General features: G+C 40.0%; 1 protein-coding gene across 1 annotated transcript; it reads left to right on the forward strand.

Annotated features, from left to right (window-relative positions):
- The first annotated feature begins 2371 nt into the window (after nt 1-2371).
- On the forward strand, nt 2372-25582 carry tmprss9 (transmembrane serine protease 9). The gene is made up of 15 exons (XM_036586691.1): nt 2372-2640; nt 3970-4097; nt 4540-4607; nt 9081-9256; nt 11186-11227; nt 11344-11457; nt 12673-12838; nt 13940-14214; nt 14946-15088; nt 17471-17720; nt 18031-18174; nt 20680-20848; nt 21457-21722; nt 23544-23680; nt 25421-25582. Exons 1-15 carry the CDS (start codon nt 2508-2510, stop codon nt 25580-25582), a joined length of 2373 nt encoding a protein of 790 aa, XP_036442584.1. The 5' UTR covers nt 2372-2507.
- Nucleotides 25583-25745: the final 163 nt, after the last annotated feature.

A 25745-nucleotide genomic window follows, 5' to 3' on the forward strand; every position in this document is an offset into this window, starting at 1 on the left:
AATATTACTCACTTTTTAAATGAGTTAAATATAGAATGTAAATCTTGTTAAAGTCTCAAAACATATAGTTCATTCTCCACTACGGTTCGTATATGGAAACTAAGCTGCCAGAACAGCCTGTTTTGAATTAAAATGAATCATTTACATTTATAGGCAGTTTAGCTCCACCTATTCACACTGAAGTTATAAGGAGGGTTTCAGGTTTGAATGATTTCTGAATGAGGCACAATACAGGGCAGCCAATCAGAACCTATATATATATATATATATATATATATATATATAGTTTAACACACTGTTACAACAGAGACCCCCAAGGTACAATCAGATCAGTCATTCATTAAAACTGTACTATATATGCTGATATTTGCTGTTCTGTTCGGGTAAAAATAATTCAACAGCCTCTTTTCAATCATCATATTTATTCTATTTGTTTAGCTTGAAAAACTTGTCTGGTTCATAGAAATGTACTGAATTAATTGTTCCCTGTCTCTGGGGTAAGTTGTAACATCTGCACTCTCTGTTTTTGGCTGAATTCTTCATAAATAGTGTTTGAAACAAAGTTTAAGTTTTCATTCGTAGCAGAGATGTGTAGGTTGCTTGTATGAGGAAATTGTAGTCGTCCTCAAATACTTTTTCAATTATTTTTCAATTTTTCAATGTTATATTGTGCGCAGGGCTCCATTTTAATGTTCCTGTAAGGCTGTCTAATAGTAACCTGTTATACTTACTGTAGAAATTCCTGCCCATTTGGATAATAAGAGCAAATCTTGCCATTTTTCTTCGCAAAAAAAGCAAACCTGAAGGACCTGCTGGCAGAAGCTTTAGCCTGGGAACAAAGCCAAAGGCTGCACATTTGATCCCCTTGTTGTGATGTCAGTACTTGTCAGCATTTGAGCTACTTTGAGGCTGAAAGTTTCAATCTGTGCTTTTAACACTACAGAAATCTGTCAACTCATCATTTAAACTAAATCGGCTGTTCATACTGAGGAAGATACTTATAAATAAATAAAGAGAAATATACACTAAGCATCAGCACAGAGCTGCTTTATGATCACTGAACATTTACAGGAGTTCTGACTTAACATATAAATAACAGTGAAATTCATACATCAGTCAGAAAATGTAAAACTCACAGTGAACGCATTTTAGTAAGTGGAGGTCCGTCTCTTCCTCCTGAGTCTCTCTCCCAGTAGCTCTTTGTTACACTCTGCTACTGTAACACAGGGAAACAGAAACTATCCCACCGAGATCATGTTTACATTCAGTATCTGTGGAACAATCTGATACTGTTTTAGATACAACAATAACAGTAGATATGAGAACCCTGAGGTTCACTTGGTAACCAAAACAGTCATAATTGATATTTACATGACCTATATGTAAATGAGCTCTGTTCTAATTGGCTGCTCTGTGTTTAGCCTCATTAAAAAAAAACAAGCTGAAACATTCTTTATAACTTCAGTGTGAAAAGGCGGAGCTAAACTGCTGTAGGCTGAATAGGTGGATATACACTCACTGAGCACTTTATTAGGTACCCCTACCTTTATTCTACACTCATTGTCCATCTTATCAGCTCAACTGACCATATAGTTTCACTGTGTAGTTCTACAGTTACAGACTGTAGTCCATCTGTTTCTCTGCATACTTTGTTACCCTGTTCTTCAATGGTCTGGACACCCACAGGACCCCCACAGAGCAGGTACTATTTGGGTGGTGGGTCATTCTCAGCACCGCAGTAACACTGATGTGGTGGTGGTGTGTTAGTGTGTGTTGTGCTGGTCTGAGTGGATCAGAGTTTTTGGAGTTTTTAAACACCTCAGTGTCACTGCTGGACTGAGAATAGTCCACCAACCAAAAATATCCAGCCAACAGTGTCCTGTGGGCAGCGTCCTGTGACCACTGATGAAGGACTAGAGGATGACCGACACAAACTGTGCAGCAGCAGATGAGCTATCGTCTCTGACTTTACATCTACAAGGCAGACCGACAAGGTAGGAGTGTCTAATAGAGTGGACAGTGAGTGGACACAGTGTTTAAAAACTCCAGCAGCACCGCTGTGTCTGATCCACTCGTACCAGCACAGCACACACTAACACACCACCACCACGTCAGTGTCACTGCAGTGCTGAGACTGATCCACCACCCAAATAGTACCTGCTCTGTGAGGGTCCATGAGGGTCCTGACCACTGAAGAACAGGGTAAAAGGGGTAACAAAGTATGCAGAGAAACAGATGGACTACAGTCTGTAACTGTAGAACTACAAAGTGCACCTATATAGTAAGTGGAGCTGATCAAATGGACAATGAGCACAGAAACAAGGAGGTGGTCATGATGTTAAGCCTGATCGGTGTATATGGACTGTGTGGACTGAGGAGGCATTGACATTTTGAAACTTAATTTTTGAGTAATTCAAGTCCGGCTGAAGATCGAGGCACTCTGGATGTGCTTGTGTTGCAGATTTCAGAGGTCCACGGCGTATATGTTCTGATTGACCACTTTAGAAATGAAGAAGCAGCTGGACACGTCGCCTCAGGCTGATTCTGCACTCGCTCAGTCCTTATTTGCGTGCAGATGCTTCACACTGGCCGCTGTCTTGCTGTTTCTCATTATCGGTGTGTTTGTGGGCGTCTTCATTGGTGAGTAATACATCAGATACCATCATACAAATTACATAGAGCTTCAAGTAGGACATTAATATTTGTTAATATTTTTGTATACAGTACTAAAAATGTTTGGAAGCAGTGCTGTGTGCATCTTAAGAGGTCACATAGAGAAGCTATCAAATGGTATATATCATGGTTATCTATTCATGTTAATTTAACTGTAAAGAAATTGGAATCAGCCATAAAAATTCATAATCGGTGCATGCAGAATTAAGCATAATGTCTTGATGCGGTAATGGCCTTCTATAGGCTTTAATGTTCTGGAGTACAAACATCATATTAGAATCATTTTCTAACAAACTGTTTTAATATTAAAGAAAACATTCTAAACCTTTGATACAATGCATTGGTGTTGTTTAATAATTTTTGTTTGTTTTTTGTCTGTTTGTTGTTTGATGTACCTCTAAAAAGAAACATTTCATGAATAAAAATCAGAATGTGTTGTGAAAGTTTAAAAAAAACCTGAAGGGGAGTTGCAAGGTAATTTCCTTGAGCAAAAATTGAAAGAAACAATGGTAACACTTTCTATGAATGTCACCTTTGTAAGCATCTATAAACACATTCATAACATGTTATAATGCATTCATAAGACATTATAAACATAGCTATAAATATTTATAAAAATGTATTATACATTATAGCCATGTTTATTATGCATTATGAACTGTTAACATAATACATTACCAGTACTGATCATAACAAATTATAAGAGCTCATAAGTTGTATTAGTCCGCTCTAAGTAAAGTGAAGCGTACTGTACTAAAGCCTCCTCCAGTGTTCAGAGTGAGGCTTCAAGTTGAAGTATTTACTGATGAATTTACTGAAACACTAAAACATTCACAGTAAAGCACATTACAGGCTTCAAATGACAGAGTTTAAACTAGAGCTGCCATCAGTGTTTTACCCAATGTGGGAAAGGTAATGTTCACCACCGTTAGCTTGGTATTTGTCTTTACTTTACGCTCTCCAAGCTGGGACTGACTTCTTTGGCACTGACAGTATAACATGTTATCAACACTACTTATAATGCATTATATTAACAATTCATAATGTGTAATAAACATGGCTATAAAGTGTAATTCTTTTTTATAAATATTTATAACCATGTTTATAATGCCTTATGAATACATTATAACATGTTATGTGTGTTTATAGATGCTTACAAAGGTAACATTCATAGAAAGTGTTACTGCAACAACATATGAGACACAAAAAAGACAGAAGATGTCATTTAAAAATTTATTTTGAGGTAACAAGACTATCACTTTTGTTCATGTTTATTAAAAACGCTTATTTTTTTAGCCTACTTGGTGCAGGAGGAGCATTATTTCATGGAGACAGTGGAGTTAAAAGGGCTAAAATATAATGCTGACCTTCAGGATGAAACCTCAGCCTTTTCTTTAATACTCACAGCCACCTTAAAAACAAAGGTAAGAACAGATCAGCGGACAGGAACACATTTTCATACACGCTTAAGAAAGACGGTGCTTCAAGGGTTCTTTAGTAAAGAAAATGGTTCTATATAGAACAATGAACACTGAAAGAACCCTTTGCATCATTAAAGGGTTCTTTGCATCATGAAAGTGTTTTTCAGTCTGATAGAGAATATGCTGTAGATGGTTCTATACATAAGTGGGTGCTATATAGAACCTTTTTCAAAATAATTCTGTACAGAACCGTCTACAGCACATTCAGGCACAATCTGAAGAACCCTTTCATAATGCAAAGAACTCTTTAATGATGCAAAGGGTTCTTTCAGTATTCATTGTTCTACATAGAACCATTTTCTTTACTAAAGAACCCTTGAAGCACCATCAGTTATCAGTTATACATACATTTCATAATATATTTCTTTTTACTTTTTTCCCACAGATCCAAAGTGTCTTTGTTGCTTCATCGATTGCGCACCATTTTGTAGCCTGCCAGATCGTAGCATATGGGTAAGTATAGATAACAGGGGTGCGGGAAAAAAATCGATTCTTAGATGCATCGCGATGCGGACGTGAACGATTCTGAATCGATTCATAAATGTCAAAAATCGATTTTCTAAATATTTAATTTATAACGTAATGTTGACGGAACGTAAAAGGCGGAACTTGGAAGCGCGGAAGTGCAGCGCCCAGACAGTCTGTGGCAGCACATAACAGAAACACCACTGGACGAGTGAGAAATCCGACCGGATCCCTCTGCATTAAAGCCAGGTTAGGTCAGGAGTCACAACACAAATGATAAGAAGAGCCATTTTGTCCTTTCAACAAAAATCAAACCAGCTTGGGAGCCACAACATTTAATGTCCAGTATGTCTCAGTGTGTGCTGATGTCCTAGTATAGACTAAACAATATAAACGAGAGCGCAGATTCACTCCGCTCTGCTTTAAGCTTTAGCTTTAGCTGCTTTCCTCCCATCTCCGCCAGAAAACTTTTCCTCAGAAGTAGATCAGTTAAACGTCTCTCAGTGTTTGACTGTTTTACGAGGCTGAAGTCGCTTCTTATTCTCCAGCTTCTGGTTCGAATTTACCCGTTCCACCTTAAATTCTAACTGAGGCGCCGAATGTAAATGCGGCACCCTTTAAGGTGGAACGGGAGAATTCGAAAGAGAAGCAACTTCAGCTTCGCCACTTTTTAGTGTGTGAAACTTTAAAATGTATGTTGTCTCTATATTCTGTATATATTCTGTGTATATTTTGTGTATATTTAATATATTTCAGTTGTTTTTTCTTGTATTTTTATTTTTACTTATTTACTTTCTGTAGTGATTAGCTGAGCCTCACCACAAGCATTTCAATGCATAAATGTCATGTTATGCAAATGACAAATAAACTTGAAACTTTAACTTGAAACTTGAGCTCAAACAGTGAGAAAATATAAATGCTATATAGAAAAAAGATGCATTGATAATCGTTTTATAATTGCATTGCAGCCTCTGAATTGTAATCAAATCGAATCGTGAGGTACCTAGAGATTCCCATCCCTAATGGATAATATAGTAAAATTGGGCTGCTATCAAAAAATCAAACAAAAAGAAATGACCCTCACCCCCACTAATGCAGATCCCTATTTCATGAGTTTAAGCCTTGAATTTTCCTTTAGCGGAGGAAAAATGTCTTTCTTAAGACGGTCTCATAGAAATAGAGCAGATCTCAGTATCATATTAATGAAGGTTCACTGATTTCTGAGGAGATTAACAGCATTTCATTGTACGTTCTGGTGAAGAAAGAGGAAAGTTTGAGTTCTCCCTCTACACTGACAGACTGCTGAAGGAGTTCTGTGCTATATGAGAAAAGCTGTGTAAGAAAACAATAAGATTTTACACTTTTTTATGGAAATATTATTATTTACTTCGTGTGTTTTTCCACTGCACATTCAAAAACAAGAACTGATCCAAATGGGAACCAACTGAACCTAAAGTTTTTACATAAGCAGGAACAAATAATAACCACGACTAACGATGTCATTTTCGTTTTGGGTATTTTATATCACTCTAAAGCGCCTAATTTGGTTAATTATCTTGCTAGCGTAACATTTTGGCTGACTTGAAATGACATACTGCGCTCACATACTCACAAACATTTCTACAGTCACACAGCTTTGTACGGAGCTGCCAAGGGGCCGTGGTTAAAAGTTAATAACATTGCGTTCCCTGCAAATGTTTTGCATTCTCTCGCAAATAAAATGCGTTCCCTTGCAAAATATATGCTCGTCAGACAGCAAGCAAATGTAGGACCAGAGATGGCCAACGACACCGCCTCCATTAGAGCTCCGTTTACAGCATAGCTAACGTTAAAAGCTGTTTCCCCAGTTTGGCCAGTCTGTGCTGAGTTTATTCAGCTGTTGTTCTCTGCAGGTCTCTGTAAATGCAGCTTTTACTGTACGAGGAAACTCAATCTCAGTTTCAGTTTGTGCTCAATAATATTATAATCATGTTTGATTTTGAGAAGCGACACTATGTCTTTATATTTCAATACAAGATCAATGTAAAGTTCAGTGAGCTGCTCCGTCTCTGAGCTTAAGCAAAGCACAGCTTTTGCAAGTGAATGTAAACCTTTTGCATTGTAATGCGAAACCTTTGCGAGGAAACGCAACGTCATTAACATTTTTCTTTTCACCACGGTTTTTACCACTTGTGCTTGTTTACCACTCCGTAGCGTTGTGTGTAGGACCTAGCAAAGTTTCTGTTTTTCTCTGTAAAGAGTAAAATCATGAGTAGAACACTCGTTCTGTGGAGGCTAGCATAAATGCTAGTGTTAGCATTAGCATCCTACCTCACTGCATGTCAGAGCTGCCACTTTCTATTTCTCTTATTATATCAAATCATACCCAGAATCATGTGTAGAATCAGGCAGAGGTTCTTTTTTCTGTCAAGCATCAAAGCATGAGCAGAGCTGCTCATTTTGTAGGCTAGCATGAACGCTAACAGCTTTAGCTCTCAAACTGGCCCATGTCAACTTAGCAGTTTTTACAAAGGAATAATTCTAAAAATTCTAAAAATGATCGACGCACCAACATACCGTTCTAGTTAACATTCTGGTTCACTTTTTGGTGAGGTAGTGCTTAGGTGACCTCACCTCTTCAGCAGTTATTTGATTTGATTTAAGTGGTCATGTCTGATTTCTAACATCGGATTAAGGCCTAGAAATCCCATGAAGAAATCTGATAAAGAGGCTGAATTTTAGCTCATTAGTGGGGTTTTTAGTGCATGTAAACCCTCACTCTGATTCCTTTCATGTCTCTTAGTCTGCACATGTGCGAAAAAACACACCCCCCTGATAGCAAGAGGATAGCGGGCCACTGTTGGCCTGCTGATGGCGAAGCTGGTGGTCCACTGGTGTTTTGCTCAGCATTTTCCAGGCGGCCCACCGGTGTTTAAGCAGAGTAATAGACAAAATTCAACTATCATTGCTTATTTTCCACCCGCAGTCCAATTTACTGATTTTTCCTTCTTTCGTTTCTTTAGTTATACTAAATTAGTTTAGTAAATAATTATATTCTACCACAGAGTCAGCAACAACATTTTCTATAAAACCATTTTATATCAGGCCTAGTCATTATTTCTTTTTCTCTCGGTTGTTTGTAATATTCGTCTTAGTCTACTTTCCAAAATAAAAGTCTCTGTGCATTTAAAATCTATTTGGGGAGATCTTGTATGCAGGACAGTAATCTGGGTGGTCCGAGGGTGGACCAGCAGTGGCAAACAGTCAGCGGGGTGCCAACCTTATCAAGCCAGTGGACCGATATATGCTCGCTATCTGGGCCGACCCAGAAACAGCGAGCAGCGTTTAACACACCACCCGCCAGACACAACGCAACACTTTTGGAGCAAAGCTCAACCCGACTACATGCTCAAAGAAATTAAGGATGTAAATATTCTTCATCTTCTAAATGACACATATTCATATTTTCCAGCAAAGAGACTAAATGTTTTAACAAAAGCCGTGGCCAAAAGTTTTACGTTACATTTATATCACATTCTATGAGTTTATTGGCTGATTACTGCCTGACTCATGTCGACCTGGAGTTTCCCATTATCTGATTACCTAAGACCATGTAAATGCGTTGAACAGATTTCTGACAAAATCTGATTTTCTGCAGTTATCAGATTATTAAGTGCAAGTAAACACAGTGTTAGTTTCAGCAAGTGTTAGCAAACGCAGAGGAGAACCCTTTTAAGGTACATTAGGTCCTGTTGGTACCAATCTTGAGCAGGTACCAAAAACCATAAAACTGACGCGGTCAGTACTGGACCGATGCCCAATGGAAAAGTGCTGTCTTTTTGAATGATGTTGCGGCTCTGTGTGTCTGGAAAAGATGCCCTTAGTATGATATTTTCTCTTCGCCCTAAATGTTTAGTGTCCAGCACAAAGTATGGCCAAAATTCAGCCACATTCAAAAATGTGGCTGGTGCTGCTGTTTATAGCCATTTGACATACTTTGGTTCATTTTTATGCATAACAGTACACATTTAAAAAAGATGGTTCTTCAAGGGTTCTTTAGTAAAGGCAGTGGTTCTATTTAGATCCATGAGTTCTATATAGAAACGTTCAAGCTTAATTGGTTCATTGCATGGTGACATGGTTCTTCTGATTGTGAGGATGTGTTGTATATTTTTGAAAATGGTTCTATATAGCACCAAAAAGGGTTACAGCGTCAACCCTGTAACAATGAAAGAACCCTTTCTGGTGCTGTATAGAACCATATACAGCACATTCTCCATCAATCTGAAGAACCATTTCACCATGCAAAGAATCACTTAAGCATGCAAATCGTTCTATATAGAACTCATGGTTATATAGAGGACCATTTCCTTTACTAAAGAACCCTTGAAGAACCGTCTTTTTTGAATGTGTATGTCGATTTCATATCAAAGCGACTTAAAAAATTAATTTTCTGTGGTTTTGTGTGGCTTTTTGTTTCAGGAACATTAATGGAACTGTGATGGCTACCTTTCATTTGGTCTTCAGAGTGTCCAAGCTCCTGCAATACTCGGACAGCTTCATCCAGGAGCAGCTCCGCTACGGGCTGACGGCCTTAATCAGCCAGAAACCTCTGACCGTTCCAGAGTTTGGAGAGATCAGTAGCATCGTTCTTCTGGGTATGATCACCATCTGCTGTGGCTGATTTAGAACAAAGCAGCTGTCTTAGAGGGCCTCTCCTCACTGGGCTCCACTGACGTTAGTTCAGTTGGAAAATATGTGGTGGAGCTTCAGGAAGGAAGCATGTGCAGTCCTTCAACCTCTCTCTTAAAAGAGATGGTTCTTCAAGGGTTCTTTAGTAAGGAAAATGGTTCTATATAGAACCACGAACACTCCAAGAATCCTTTGCATGATTAAGGGTTTTTTGCATAATGCAGTTTTTCTTAAGATTGATGGAAACTACTGTGCATGGTTCTACATAGTACCATTTTGAGAATGGTTCTATATAGCACCAAAAAGCGTTGTTCTATTGTTACGATATCAAGCTTATAACAATAAAAGAACGCTTTTTGGTGCTATATAGAACTCTTTTCAAAACGGTTGTATATAGAACCATAGACAGCAAAGAACCCTATCATGATGCAAAGAACCTTTTAATCATTCAAAGGGTTCTTTGCATACTAAAGAACCCTTGAAGAACCATCTCTTTTAAGTGTGCAGCTTAGTAGCAGCGTGTGATTGAGGGAGACCCACACTTAAAAAAGATGGTTCTTCAAGGTAAAGGAAATGGTTCTGTTTTCATGCTTAAATGTCTCCTTGCATGGTGAAATCGCTGTTCATATTGATGGAGAATGTGATGTTATGGTTCTATATAGACGCTTTTTGAAAAGGGTTCTATATAGCACCGAAAAGGTTTCTTCTATTGTTAGAACCTTGACATCGTAACAATAGCAGAACCCTTTTTGGTGCTATATAGAACCATATACAACACATCCTCCATTATAATGCATTCATAAGACATTATAAACATGGCTATAAATATTTATAAAAATGCATTACACGTTATAGCCATGCTTATTATGCATTATGACTTGTTAACATAATACATTATAAGTACTGATCATAACAAATGATAAGAGCTCATAAGTTGTATTTGTCCACTCTAAGTAAAGTGAAGTGTACTGTACTAAAGCCTCCTCTAGTGTTAAGAGTGAGGCTTCAAGTTGAAGTATTTACTGAAGGATTTACTGAAACACTAAAACATTCACAATAAAGCACATTACAGGCTTCAAATGTCAGAGTTTAAACTAGAGCTGCATCAGTGTTTTACCCAATGTGGGAAAGGTAATGTTCACCACCGTTAGCTTGGTATTTGTCTTTACTTTACGCTCACCAGGCTGGGACTGACTTCTTTGGCACTGACAGTATAACATGTTATTAACACTATTTATAATGCATTATATTAACATTATATTAATTCATAATGTATTATAAACATGGCTATAAAGTGTAATTCATTTTTATAAATGTTTATAATCATGTTTATAATGCCATATGAATGCATTATAACATGTTATAAATGTGTTTATAGATGCTTACAAATGTGACATTCATAGAAAGTGTTACCAAGAAGTCTTGAAGAACCCATTTTTAAGGGTGTATATAGAACCATTTCATACCTAAATGGTTCTTTACATGGCAAATTGGTTCTTCAGACTGATGGAGAATGTCTTGTATATGGTTCTATATAGTACCTTTTTATAAATGGTTCTATGTAGCACCAAACAGGGTTCTTCTATTGTTACATTTGACACCGTAACAATAGCAGAACCCCTTTTGGTGCTATAGAGAGCCATATACAACTCATTCTCCATCGATCTGAAGAACAATTTCACCATGCAAAGAACTATTAAGCATGGCAATGGTTCTATATTGAACTTAGGGTGCTAAGCAGAACCATTTCCTTTACTAAAGAACCCTTGCAGAGCCATCTTTATTAGGTGTGAACTAGCAATGACTGAAATGCATAAAAATAAATAAATAAATAAAGAGGAATGAAGGAATTGATGTGAAATGAATTGAACTGAACTGCTGTTTTCTGTCTACAGGAGCCAGCGGAAAGTCGTTCTACACAATTGAAGCAGACAAAAGTAAAAAATAAACTGCCACACTAAACCTGACAGTCTTTTATTATGTAATTACTATATTAAAGGTCACTATGCTATAATAAAGGCCACTATAATAATCACTACACTCTGGATTTCAGGTAAATGTCCTGCCAACACGTACACCTGTGTCAGTGGAGAGTGTGTCACTAAACCCAACCCAGAGTGTGACTTCATCTCGGACTGCGCTGACGGTTCAGACGAGGTGTACTGCTGTAAGCTTTCCTCTTTCATACCTATTTTTATTTGTGGACAAAAATATGGGCAAAATTCAGACTGCAAGAAATACTTACATATACATACATCATCTAAACCGCTTATCCTTCTGGGTCACGGTGGGGTGCTGGAGCCTATTCCAGCTGTCATTGGGTGGAAGGCAGGATACACCCTGGACAGGTCACCAGTCCATCGCAGGGCACTGCAAAAAATATATAGGAAACATTTTTGTTCACTTTTATAGTTAACGGTGTGTCATACAGCATCATAAACCTCTTAATCAAGTCTATTAGAGACCCCCACTTGTCTCAAACTATGTATTGATGAGGCGTGCAGTTAGCACCATGCTGATTGGTGGACTGTAAGCGTTCATTGGTGAACCATTGCTTTAAAGGGTTTATATCATGGAAAACCAAACTTTCATCACTTTTTACATAGAAAGTGTTGAATGTTGTATGTAAACGTGGGATATGGGCCCTTTAACCCCTTAAAAAGAAACAAAAAAGGGGGTTCTTTGGCTTGTAGCAATAGTGGAACCATTTTTGGTGCTATATAGAACCCTTTTCAAAACAGCTCTATGTAGAACCATCTAAAGTACATTCTCCAAGAAATTGAAGAACGTTTCATGATGCAAAGAATCCTTTAATCATGTGAAGGGTTCTTTGGGTGTTTGTGGTTCTATACACTCTCAGAAACAAAGGTTCTAAACTGTCACTGGGTCAGTGCCCCTCTCGTCACTGGGGTGGAACCCTCAAGGGTCCATCTCAGTACCTTTAGTCAGGGAACATAACTGAACCATAATCCACTGAAATGATATGTTCTAAGCTGTACTGACTCCACACACCCCGTCTCGTCTCCAGGCTTTTATTTTACTGTTCTGTTTTAAAACATTCGGTTATGAAAAGGTACAAATACGAACTTTTCACCTGGAAAAACTTATTTAAGGTTCACAATCAGACCTTAAAACCACTGTTGTACCTTTGAGGGAACATTTACACTGTTTGTACCTTGATGGATGAAAAATGTACCTTAACAGAACCTTTATTTCCAACAGTGTAAAGAACCATTTTCTTTATTAACCCTCTTTTCTAAGAGTGTAATATAAATGATGTGACAGTTCAGAAGTTTGAAATTGAATATTAGCCTTTAAAATTTTGTGACCCCTAATCCAGTCCTGATTTTAACCCTGTTCTCCCTCTCCTGTTTGTGGGCAGCCTGTGGGCAGCGGCCAGCGATGGAGAGTCGGGTGGTCGGGGGTGAAAACGCTCGTCATGGTGAGTTCCCCTGGCAGGTGAGTCTAAAACTGCGCGGCCGGCACACCTGCGGTGCCTCCATCGTCAGCAGCCGCTGGATCGTGAGCGCTGCCCACTGCTTCGAGAGGTCAGCACAAATCACTTTATAGCATTATGCGTTCATGCATTGGTGAGATCTGGTATTGTTTTAACCTCTAAAACTTTAAAGCCATTCTAGTTAACTTTCCATGTAGTGAATAATAAGTCTTATGGTTTGGATCTATAGAGAAGGATGTTTACACAATCGTTTTTATGGTATCAGTGTGTAAAACTGTCTCATTTAAAATGCCTGAACGAAGTTACACCAACCAGGCATAACATTATGACCACCTCCTTGTTTCTGCGCTCATTGTCCATTTTATCAGCTCCACTTACTATATAGGTGCACTTTGTAGTTCTACAGTTACAGACTGTAGTCCATCTGTTTCTCTGCATACTTTGTTAGCCCCCTTTTACCCTGTTCTTCAGTGGGCAGGACCCCCATGGACCCTCACAGAGCAGGTACTATTTGGGTGGTGGATCATTCTCAGCACTGCAGTAACACTGATGTGGTGGTGTGTTAGTGTGTGTTGTGCTGGTCTGAGTGGATCAGACACAGCAGTGCTGCTGGAGTTTTTAAACACTGTGTCCACTCACTGACCACTCTATTAGACACTCCTACCTTGTCAGTCCACCTTGTAGATGTAAAGTCAGAGACGATAGCTCATCTGCTGCTGCACAGTTTGTGTTGGTCATCCTCTACTCCTTCATCAGTGGTCACAGGACGCTGCCCACAGGACACTGTTGGCTGGATATTTTTGGTTGGTGGACTATTCTCAGTCCAGCAGAGACACTGAGGTGTTTAAAAACTCCAGCAGCACTGCTTTGTCTGATCCACTCGCACCAGCACAACACACACTAACACACCACCACCAAATCAGTGTTACTGCAGTGCTGAGAATGATCCACCACCCAAATAGTACCTGCTCTGTGAGGGTCCGTGAGGGTCCTGACCACTGTAGAACAGGGTAAAAGGGGGCTAACAAAGTATCAGAGAAACAGATGGACTACAGTCTGTAACTGTAGAACTACAAAGTGCACCTATATAGTAAGTGGAGCTGATAAAATGGACAATGAGCGTAGAAACGAGGAGGTGGTCATAATGTTAAGCCTGATCGGTGTATATTGTCTCATTGTTTATGTTCTGCAGTAATAAAAACCCCAAGGACTGGAAGGCCCTGGTGGGTGCCAGCCTGGTGAGCGGAGCAGAGAACGGAGCCACCTTAGTGAACATCAAATCCGTGACTGTGTCTCCGGATTATAACCCCATGACGACGGACAGTGATGTGACAGTGCTGGAACTGGAGAAGCCCCTCAGGTTCAGCTCCTACATCCAGCCCGTCTGCATCCCATCATACTCACACACCTTCAGTCCAGGACAAAACTGCATCGTCTCCGGCTGGGGGGCGCTCAGTCAGGACAGCCGTGAGTCCAGATGAGTGTACATGAGGAGTTATTTAAAGGGGATTTTTTAAAAAAAATGCATAATTCAATCACTGAGATGTAAACAGAGTGATTCAGAGTGGTTTGGTGTGAAATGGTTCAGATGTCTTTACAGTGGTGGTGATAGGAACCAGGGGTCGCCATGACTACAACACAAATATAGACATTTTATTTACTATCCAGAACCACCAGTGAACCTACACGAGTCTTCTGAGTTTATATGGAATCTTGATGATGGGAAAATAGTGGAAAATCTGAAATAGTGTGTTTTCTGGGGACTATTTTGCCTCATAACACCCTACATGCACCTCTCCACCATGAGGGGATTTAAAAAAATACTTTTTAGGCTAAAATGTTATTTCAAAATTATCATAAAACAGTGTTTCAGACATCAGGCAGTGAATTCATAACCATTTCATGTAGTAACTTTCTGTGAGGGAGCTTTTAGAGGTGGACGTCTGGTTCCTATCACCACCACTGTGAACAACTCTGACTCGGTAAGTTTCTCTGGAACAGCGTTTCACACCAAACCACTCTGAACCGCTCTGTTTACATCTTAACTGTTTAATTATGCAAAAATGTTAAAAAATCTATGGAAATGCCCTTTAATCTGGGTCTGGAAAACCAGCCCAGTATTGTTTTGCTTTAGAAAAGTGAACTACCAAAGCAACGCATCATCACAGAGTGTCCCTGTGTGTGTCTGTGTGTGGTAGGAGAGGTGCCCCCCACACTCCAGAAGGCCGTGGTGAAGGTCATTGACTCTGATGTCTGCAATTCATCAGCTGTTTACAGAGGAGCCGTCAGCGATAATATGATGTGCGCCGGCTTCCTGCAGGGCAGAGTCGACTCCTGCCAGGTCAGAGTTCAACTATGTGTTTATTATAAACTCTTATTATTGTTATATTAAAATTATTCTGAGTTCACATAACAGTTACATCATGCTCACCTTTGTTCCTATATACGCTGATTATGACCACCTCCTTGTTTCTACGCTCATTGTCCATTTTATTAGCTCCACTTACTATATAGGTGCACTTTGTAGTTCTACAGTTACAGACTGTAGTCCATCTGTTTCTCTGATACTTTGTTAGCCCCCTTTTACCCTGTTCTTCAGTGGTCAGGACCCCCATGGACCCTCACAGAGCAGGTACTATTTGGGTGGTGGATCATTCTCAGCACTGCAGTAACACTGACGTGGTGGTGGTGTGTTAGTATGTGTTGCGCTGGTCTGAGCGGATCAGACACAGCAGTGCTGCTGGAGTTTTTAAACACCTCAGTGTCACTGCTGGACTGAGAATAGTCCACCAAGCAAAAATATCCAGCCAGCAGCGTCCTGTGGGCAGCGTCCTGTGACCACTGATGAAGGACTAGAGGATGACCAACACAAACTGTGCAGCAGCAGATGAGCTATCGTCTCTGACTTTACATCTACAAGGTGGACTGACAAGGTAGGAGTGTCTAATAGAGTGGACAGTGAGTGGACACAGTGTTTAAAAACTCCAGCAGCACTGGACAATACACAACACACAATAACGCCCCACCACCACATTAGGGTTACTGCAGTGCTGAGAATGATCCACCACCCAAATAGTACCTGCTCTGTGAGGGTCCATGGGGGTCCTGCCCACTGAAGAACAGGGTAAAAGGGGGCTAACAAAGTATGCAGAGAAACAGATGGACTACAGTCTGTAACTGTAGAACTACAAAGTGCACCTATATAGTAAGTGGAGCTGATAAAATGGACAATGAGCACAGAAACAAGGAGGTGGTCATCATGTTATGTTAGTTCCTTCAGTTACATTCAGTCAAAGCATAGTGAAATTTCAGATATCATGATGCACCAAATACTTTCCAAAAGAATCATAATCTAATCAAATTGTTGTGATGTCAAAGCCAATACGCCTACTGTTTATAATTAACTGTGTACAAAATATTGCTTGACACGCTTCTCAGCCAATCACAGCCAGAGTATCTGAGGTCTTTGTCATAAACCCTACTGGGACGGGATTAGTTTTCCATGGGGAGCTGAGTGATGCAATTTGAGCACAGCACATCTGTAATGTTTATGACCGTTTCGCACGGAATAAGAATCGCAGTATAAATAACAGAGATAGGAGCGGCTACTCGAGTCATCTTTCACTCCAGAAAGAGCACAAAACACCTCAAAACAATTGATTTAGCCATTATTCTGTTTATCCTAACCATCTATCTTGCTGTATTGAGTGAATGCAGGGTGTCATTAGCATTATCATTAGCTTGGAAATTCACAGTCAACTTCACTGTATAAAATCAAATATTTTTCAGAATTCTTTTACTTTTGATATTATAAATTATACACTTTAGGTAGGACAGCATGTACTGACTTGATTACAGCCAGAGAGAGCACAAGTAAACGCTTCTTCAAGCCTCCATACTTAAGAAACTCCACAGAAAATGACGATATTTTTACTGACATGTCGATTCGCACTGGATTAATATAACCTGAGTTTATCTTAAGCTTTGTTTTATAGAAGGTAAAAGGCACCGGAATCTTTACTGCTGTGGAAATGCGCAGTAAAAATGATTGACACGGCGCATTCAGGTGGGACTGAAATCACAGAGAAACGCCATTTAAAATTATATTACCCACCGCCTTGTGTAGAACTAATCCCATCTGAATGGGGCTATATCGGCACTGTTCTGTGTAAACAAACTGTTTCCAAAATAGTTGTTAATAGTGGGGGACATGGGAGGTGGGGGTGCTGAGGGGGCCACAGCATTCCCAGATTCCAGTACTGTTCAATTCCAACTGATAAAAATAATAATAATAAAAAAACATTATTCATTTGCTAAAATAATACCTTCCATTCAGTGTTTCATATCACTGTTGTCGGAAGAAAACCTTGTATCTCCAAAATAGTAACTTTACAGGAGAAGGAAAAAACCTACTTTACTTTCAATGGAAGTCAATGGAACCAGACGTCTTTCCAAGTAATTTTGGGACGTTTCTTTTGGTCCATTATTCATGAAATTCACACACAATGTAAAGGGCAACATATATTTTCAAATTATGTCAAAAACTGAAAAATCACAAAAATGGAGATACGAGGTTTTCTTCCGACAACAGCGATATGTTGTTTGCAGCGAACATTACACATACTATATGTTAGATATATAGCATTTTAGATTGTTGGATGTTGTATATAATAACAGTCATGTCGGTGCCGTTCTTCATAAACTCTGTGATTCTACACTGCAGGGAGACTCGGGTGGTCCTTTAGTGTGTGAAGGTGCGCCTGGACGCTTCTTCTTGGCCGGTATAGTGAGCTGGGGGGTGGGCTGTGCCCAAATCAACAAACCTGGAGTGTACTCACGTGTCACCAAACTCCGCAACTGGATCCTGAGCCACACAGACCCCAGTGGAGTTCACGGCGCCTCCATAGTGCGCAGCACTCCGAAGCCTACGGCCCTTCTTACCAAGGCCGTCACACCGCCTTCTGTCCAGCCTGGTAAAGAACATAAATCCTCCTAAGTCATTTAAAGCAATAGTTTGGCAAAAAATTGAATTTTAACCCAAGAACCCTTACACCCCACCAATTCTTTCCTGAAACCATGTGCACCTAGATTATGTCATATAAATAAATATATATCATCTATAAACATGGACTAAAATATGTTGCTATAAACAGTAACAGGCATCTTTAGCCTGAGTTTTGTTCATGTTTATAGATAACAGTATGTCACAGTGCACTAATGACATAATTGATGGTTTATGCTGCTCTATAATTTTAATACTTTAAATTATGCTTCACAGCTTAGACACAGATGGCAAATCTTCTTTTCCAGGAGCTGTAAACTGCAGTGGAAACTTCAGCTGTGGAGCAGGAGAGTGCATCAGCAAGATCAACCCCGAGTGTGACCAAATCACTGACTGCTCTAATGAGGCTGATGAGAAGAACTGCGGTCAGAGTCATATTCATTCAGCTATTTATGACACATAGATATTTTAAAAGAGAATATACTTTAACCTTTTAGGGGCACTTTTTCAAGCACACTTTTTTCATTATTGTTAATACAGCCGGCTCTCCTCTAGCCTGCGGTGCACTTCACACTTTCAATCAGTGTGTTTGATGTTTAAGGCCGTCAGTGAGTGTGTTTATATGCACTTAATAATCTGGTAACTAAAGAAAATCAGATTTTGTCAGTAATCTGATCAATGCATTTATATGCACTTGGGTAATCAGATAATGGGAAACTCCAGGTCTATGTGAGTCAGACAGTAATCAGATTTCTGCTTTACAACCAGCCAATAAACTCACAGAAGAAGACGTGACGTAAACGTAATGTAAAATTCAAGCTTCATGTGCCGCAGCTTTTTTTTTAACGTCGCACCACTTTACCTGAAAATATGAACATACATCATCTAGAAGATGAAGAATATTTAAATCCTTCATTTCATCGAGAAATTAGTTGGTTTCAGCGTCGCTCCGAAAGTGTTTGACTGAGAAATCCGAAAGAAATCAGAGTAAGAGTTTACATGCACTGAGAAATCTGATTATTGAGCTAAAATCCAGCCTCTTTATCAGATTTCTAGATCAGAGTTTGGTGTTTACATGACCATTTGAATAATCGGATAACTGCAGAAATCCAATTATGATCAGATCACTGAGTGCATGTAAACACGCTCTATGTTTCCGCTGAGCGGCACAAAAAGGCCGTACGGCATCATAGCTGACCAATCAATATCAAGGACACCTCCTCTCTACTCACTTAAAAATGATGGATCTTCAAGGGTTCTTTAGTAAAGAAAATTGTTCTATATAGAACTGTAAACATCCAAAGACCCCTTTGCATGATTAAAGGGTTCTTTGCATCGTGAAAGGTTCTTCAGCTTGATGGACAATGTGCTGTTGATGGTTCTATAAAAGACCTTTTTGAAAGGGGTTCTTCTGTTATCATGGTGCCAGGCTTGTTACAATATAGGACCCCTTTCAAAGCACACCCTCCATCAATCTGAAGAACCTTTCATGATTCAAAGAACCCTTTAATCATGCAAAGGGTTCTTTGAATGTTCATGGTTCTGCACAGAATCATTATCTTTACTAAAGAACCCTTGAAGAACCATCACTTTTAAGCATGAGGAAAATCTAGTACTGGCTGTTTTTACACACTCAGCACAAAGATTAACACAAACTGAACGTGTAAAATAGAGTTTTCCGTTAATTCTTTTAAGTCAGTTTCGGTCTTTCTTGTTCTCTAAAATCTCCTTGTGGTGTTTACTGTTACGTGCAGTCGGTAAAAAACGTTAAATCGCCTCCTTACGAAGCACAGAGGTTTAAAAAGGTTTCATCTGAGCGCACTCATGTAAAGGGTTAATACAAGCAGCCTAGCCAGCATAAGTCTGTACTTAAAACATTACTTGGGTAAAAGTACCAAAGTACTTGCATGTGAATATACTTAAGCAGTAGAACCCGAGAGGGAGTGTGTTATCGTAAAATTACATCATGGCTGTGATTTGGTCGCCGTAGATCATCACAGCCGTGATGTTACTGGCGATAACACACTCCTCGAGTGTTCTATTGCTTTTATACAACAGTTAAATAAATAAAGTAATAAATTAATAAACTGGGCCGTGAACGCGGCGTTTAATATGTTTTAATGTTCGCAGTTCCTTCACCAAATTATAGTTCCTTAACAAGCAGCTCGTTGCTACATCAGAGTATCGAACTCCGCCCACTCGCTGCTCAGCCGGCAGTTCGTTCTCCAGCTCCACACAGACCAACTGACAGTTTGGGAATTTAGTGTCGTCTCATCTTCAGAGTCTGACCAAATCGGCTGTCGGTCAAATGTGATCGTAAAAGTGTCCATTTTCTGTTTGTGGCAAAGTAAGAAGTAAAAACGTTCAAATGGGTTGAGCGTCTCCTACAGCTGTCAGAGTCGTTGCTTGGCAACAACGTGCCAGTTGAGTGATGTAGTGTTTGTGGAAAAATTGTGATGTTATGGTGAAATAACAGCACAGTTAGAACGCTGCTCAACCAATCAGCTTGCGTGGCCGGATCTAACTGTTGTATAATTAAATATAAAAATTAAAGCCATTTTGAGTTGTTATAGATCTTATATATTATTTTGAACAACTACTATTGAGACCTGTGTGGCTACATGAGTTAGCTTGACCATCAAAATGAAGCTTAAACTGTTTTGAATAATTCATGCTTTTATTTTGCATAAAAAGTCCCAATTCAGACCAACTTTAAAGTGATGATCTGGCTTTTCCCCACACCGACTGTAATCAGTCAACACGTTTGGTGTCTGAAGTTTGCTTCTTCAGTTTTGCAGAGAAGCTACAAAGCTAATGTAGCTAACAAGTAATGGAAGCTTATAGCCATCAGTTTAGCACAGTACATAGACGTGTTTTTGGCCAGACCATCACTCCAGAGAATGAACATGTGCCCAATGTCCTCTCCGTAGACTGCGGGCAGCGTCCGGCCGTGGGCCGCCAGAGGATTGTGGGAGGTGAAACTGCCCGCAGGGGGGAATGGCCGTGGGTGGGCAGCCTGCAGTTCCAGCGCTCACATCGCTGTGGAGCCACACTAATACACTGCAAATGGCTCCTCACAGCTGCGCACTGCTTTAACAGGTAAAGAGCCAACAGCCCTGGAGAAGTTTGAGAAGTTTGCTTATTCAGTTTTGTACTAGAGCTACAAGGCTAACAGAGCTAACAAGTAATGGGACTATAAATATCCTTGTTGTTTCACAGAATGCTCAGCTCAATAGGCAACATTTTAAACAGTAAACGGGTAAATTGCCAGTTGCTAAATTGTGTGGATGGCTTCGCTACTGATAGTCTCTTCTCTCAAATTGGTTTCTCTGGTAGCACATAAAAGTCATGTCCACATCAGGGTTAAATTTTTTTCTGGCTTAGTTACAGCAATAGACATGAATTTTAACCATATGTTGAAGAAATTTGAGGTTCTTCAGGGATCCATTCTGGGGCCATTTATGTTCTTTACATTTCTCCTTCACTTTGATAGATAATTCAGTAGTGGAGAACCCTTAACTATGTTGATGAACTATCTAGCTGAGGTAAGGAAAATGTAAAGAACATAAGTGGTCCCAGAACGGATCCCTGAGGAACCTCAAATTTCATTAAGACTTATATAAACTCTCTATATTCGTTTCTATTCCTCTGAGCTTTACATTTACTGGTGACTCAGTATACACTCAAACACTGTGCTTTATCCAAAGAGAGCCAAACTCTGGTGGGTGGAAGGTGAGTTTGGGCTCTGTCCTCAGGTCCGGATTAAGTGCTCTGGTCATCCCGGTGCAGAGGGTCATCCAGCACCCTAACTTCAACAGCAGCACTATGGACTTTGACGTGGCTCTGGTGGAGCTTTCCATCCCAGCTCCGAGTTCATACACCATCCAGACTGTGTGTTTACCCTCCTCGAGCCACAGCTTCTTACAGGACTCAGAGTGCTACATCATGGGATGGGGTGCAATAAGAGAGGAAGGTGAGTAGGGGTTGGGAAGTACAGCAAATATATCACTAGGGATGCACTGTATTGGACAGATGCTTAAATTCGACAGATATTTTGAACTGATATTTCATGATGTATTTATTGTACCCTGAACAGCAGAAATGTTCAGAAAGCACATTGTGACATAATTTATTGGGACCTTTAAGGGTTACCATTTAGCGAATGTGTCCATACCTAAAGGGGAATTCCTCCGATTTTTCTAAATTTCTGCATAATTCAGTGAGTGAGATGTAAACAGAGAGATTCAGAGTGGTTTGGTGTGAAATGGTTCAGATGTCTTTACAGTGGTGGTGATAGGAACCAGGGGTCGCCATGACTACAACACAAATATAGACATTTTATTTACTATCCAAAACCACCAGTGAACCTACACGAGTCTTCTGAGTTTATACGGAATGTTGATGATGGGAAAATAGTGGAAAATCTTTAAAAATAGTTTTCTTTGGAGACTATTTTGCTTGCATGTATCTCCAATGAATGTATTTTTAAACCTGCTTTTGACCAAAATCTTCTCAAAATTATCATAAAACAGCGTCTCAGACATCAGGCAGTGAATTCATAACCATTTCATGTAGTAACTTTCTGTGAGGGAGCTTTTAGAGGTGGACGTCTGGTTCCTATCACCACCACTGTGAACAAATCTGACTCAGTAAGTTTCACACCAAACCACTCTGAATGACTCTGTTTACACCGTGATCATTTAATTATGTAGAAATGGTGAGAAATCGCTGGAATTCCCCTTAAAGACTAAAGCTGCCAGTTCAAATCCTTTGTGGTTGGAAACAGGGTTAGCTACAACGGCGTTTTAGGGCCACTGTTAATAAAAAATAAAAATAGTAGACTTTGAGAATAAAGTCATAATGTTTCGAGAATAAAGTGGATAAAGTGGGCTGACTGTAGGGGGGCTAACTGTAGGGGGGCTGCCATAACGTGTTGGGGTCTCGGTTGCTGTACTGGCGCCGGAGCTCCACTCACTCCTGTCTCTCTGTGGATCATTTTGATCATCATTCTCACTGTCTGTGAAACTTCATGCCCTCTTTGAATGGGGGGAGTTGTAGCCCCCGATAGCCGTGTAGACGACCCTGCCTGAGATTCTCCTTCAACAACACAGACAGACAGTTTCCTCCGAGTCCGTCTGGCTCTTTATTCTAGATAAACACGGTTTCCTGCTCAGCCGTTTCTTATACTAATAACAGGCTGGTGCTGATGTGCAGGAGAGACAGGGAGACTGAGTGTTTCTTTATGGGTGAATCGATACGAATATGAATACGAAATAGTATGACTTTTTTCTCAAAATAGTACGACTTTTTTCCTCGAAATATTACGATTTTTTTCTCGAAATAGTAAGACGTTTTTTTTTCAAAATAGTACGACTTTTTTCTCGAAGTCTACTATGTTTATTTTATTAACAGTGGCCCTAAAACGGCATTGTGGTTAGCTACTTAGCTAGCCTGGTCTATTTTGGTGTATCTGATCTATCTGTTTGATCTATTGTCTATCATTTTGTCCTACTGTCGCTCCTGAAACCTCCTCAGTTGTGAAGAGAGGTCAATAACAAGTTGCAAACTCTGGAATCAAAATTCAGAAGTTTTCACTTGAAGGGATTTTCAACTTTGTGGTTGAGAGCTAAGTGTACTTTATACTTGAGCACAAGTATAAAACTGTACTAAAGAGCCCCCTTTTCTCTACTAAGACAAATCTAAACTTAATCCTGCTCTGCCAATGGTCCTAAAAGGTATAGACTGTAACAAGAAATGATTTTTTGTCTCTTTACACTAAATCTTTCCCACCCAGGTAAGCCAACCACCCTGCTGCAGAAAGCTCAGGTCAGTATAATTGACCAGTCAGATTGCCTGGAGTCTTACAGCAGGAGACTGACCGCCAACATGATGTGTGCTGGCTCAATGGAGGGTGGGAAAGACACCTGTCTGGTGAGAATACATTGATTAAGCATTGATTTATTGATTGGTTTTGATTTTTTTCATACATTTGACTTCAGAAATGTTCAATTCTAGTCATCGTGTACACTTACTGGCCACTTTATTAGAAACCCCGTTCTTATAGTGCAGCAATACATGGGCTACGTTCTGTAACTGTGAATCTGCAAAGTGCACTTAAATGGTGGGTGTTTCTGATAAAATGGCCAGTGAATGGACAGTACTGTGCAAAAGTCACCCTTTCATTTATTTCATTTCCAGTTAAAAGGGTCATCTCTTCCACCCTTCCAATAGATTTTAAACCCACCCTCTATCAGCTGTGTCCTCCCTAGAAAAGCTGCTTCCAAAGATCTTACTAACATTATAATCCCCTTCAAAGAGACACCAACATTCACACAAACTACCACCCAAACTCATCTCACCTGCCTCCCACATTTCTCCTTCATGAGCATGTCTAAAATGTTTGAAGGAGATATTTCTGAGCCAAATAGATAGATGATCCATTTAAGCAAGAAATTTTTCAAAATTTTTCCTAACAACCACCTGGAAGAGCTGGCAGACCCCAAAACTGCCCCCATCAGATAAACAGCACTTAAAGCTTTCATCTCTGAGAGAGAGGAGAAAATCAAGCTGCTTCAGATCTGAAAACATCCACAGGTGTTTCTGTCCATCCTTCCACTGTGAGAAGACGACTCAGCGCTGTGGGTCTGAAAGGATGTGTAGCTGATCAAGAAGAACCTCACTGAGAAAAGGAGACGGACACATCAAACAAAGAAGCTGAACGATGGACTGACCACCCCAGAGTCCAGACCTCAACACCACTGAATGTGTTTGATTACTGCAGAAAATGATCAACCAGCTTCTAAGACTGAACTTTGGAGGTGTGTCTGCAGATTCTTTGAGGAACTGAAAGTGAGTCTCCTAAAAAGAATGGAAGCTGGAATAAAGGTGAAGAGTGACTCGCTGAAGACTCAGACATCTGAGATTAGATTTAGTCATTGAGGCTTCTGTGTAATGTTCTGTTTAATACACCGATCAGGCATAACATTATGACCACCTCCTTGTTTCTACACTCATTGTCCATTTTATCAGCTCCACTTACTATATAGGTGCACTTTGTAGTTCTACAGTTACAGACTGTAGTCCATCTGTTTCTCTGCATACTTTGTTAGCCCTCTTTTACCCTGTTCTTCAGTGGTCAGGACCCCCATGGACCCTCACAGAGCAGGTACTATTTGGGTGGTCTGTAACTGTAGAACTACAAAGTGCACCTATATAGTAAGTGGAGCTGATAAAATGGACAATGAGCGCAGAAACAAGGAGGTGGTCATAATGTTATGTCTGATCGGTGTATGTTTTTTGCTTTGTTTTGGTTGAATAACTTGCACTTTATGGCTGTTTTGACTGGAAATTAAATAAATGAAAGGGTGATTTTGGCACAGCACTGTAGGTACAAGGTAGTTGAACCTAATAAACTGGAAACTGGTCAGTGTAGATGGAAAAAAGCAGCAGTCACACACATTTCCCTCCCGAATCGCCCACATAGGTACTTAACTAAGTGATCTTTATCTGTTTAAAAGTGCTCCTTTCTTTACTCGAACACTGCCGCGCTGCCTGTTAAGCCGATTATGTAATTCAGTCCGATGTAACTGAAGCTTCCAGCCGGCCTGTTTAAATGTCACAGCCTCAGATAAACACACGGCTGACTGCAGGTGTCTGTTTTTCCCCCTGCAGGGAGACTCCGGGGGTCCTCTAGTGTGCCGGCAGCCCCAAGGCCGCTGGTTTTTAGCCGGAGTGACCAGCTGGGGTCACGGCTGCGGCCGGAGCAGCTTTCCCGGGGTTTACATGCGCGTCACTGCCGTCAGGGAATGGATATCAAAATACCTCCCTTTTTAAAGGGACCATACCTTACATTTTATTTCCTGCCCAGAAGTCCATTTATGACATTTGTGTGGTTTTATGTACTAAAAATTATTTTCCAACCACTGTTTGTGCCTTTAAATTAAACAGCCCGTTTTTGTTGCTGTGCCTTTATGTAAATGAGCTCTGTTCTGACTGG

The sequence above is a fragment of the Colossoma macropomum genome, unplaced genomic scaffold (assembly GCF_904425465.1).
Source record: "Colossoma macropomum unplaced genomic scaffold, Colossoma_macropomum, whole genome shotgun sequence".
Lineage (NCBI taxonomy): Eukaryota > Metazoa > Chordata > Actinopteri > Characiformes > Serrasalmidae > Colossoma > Colossoma macropomum.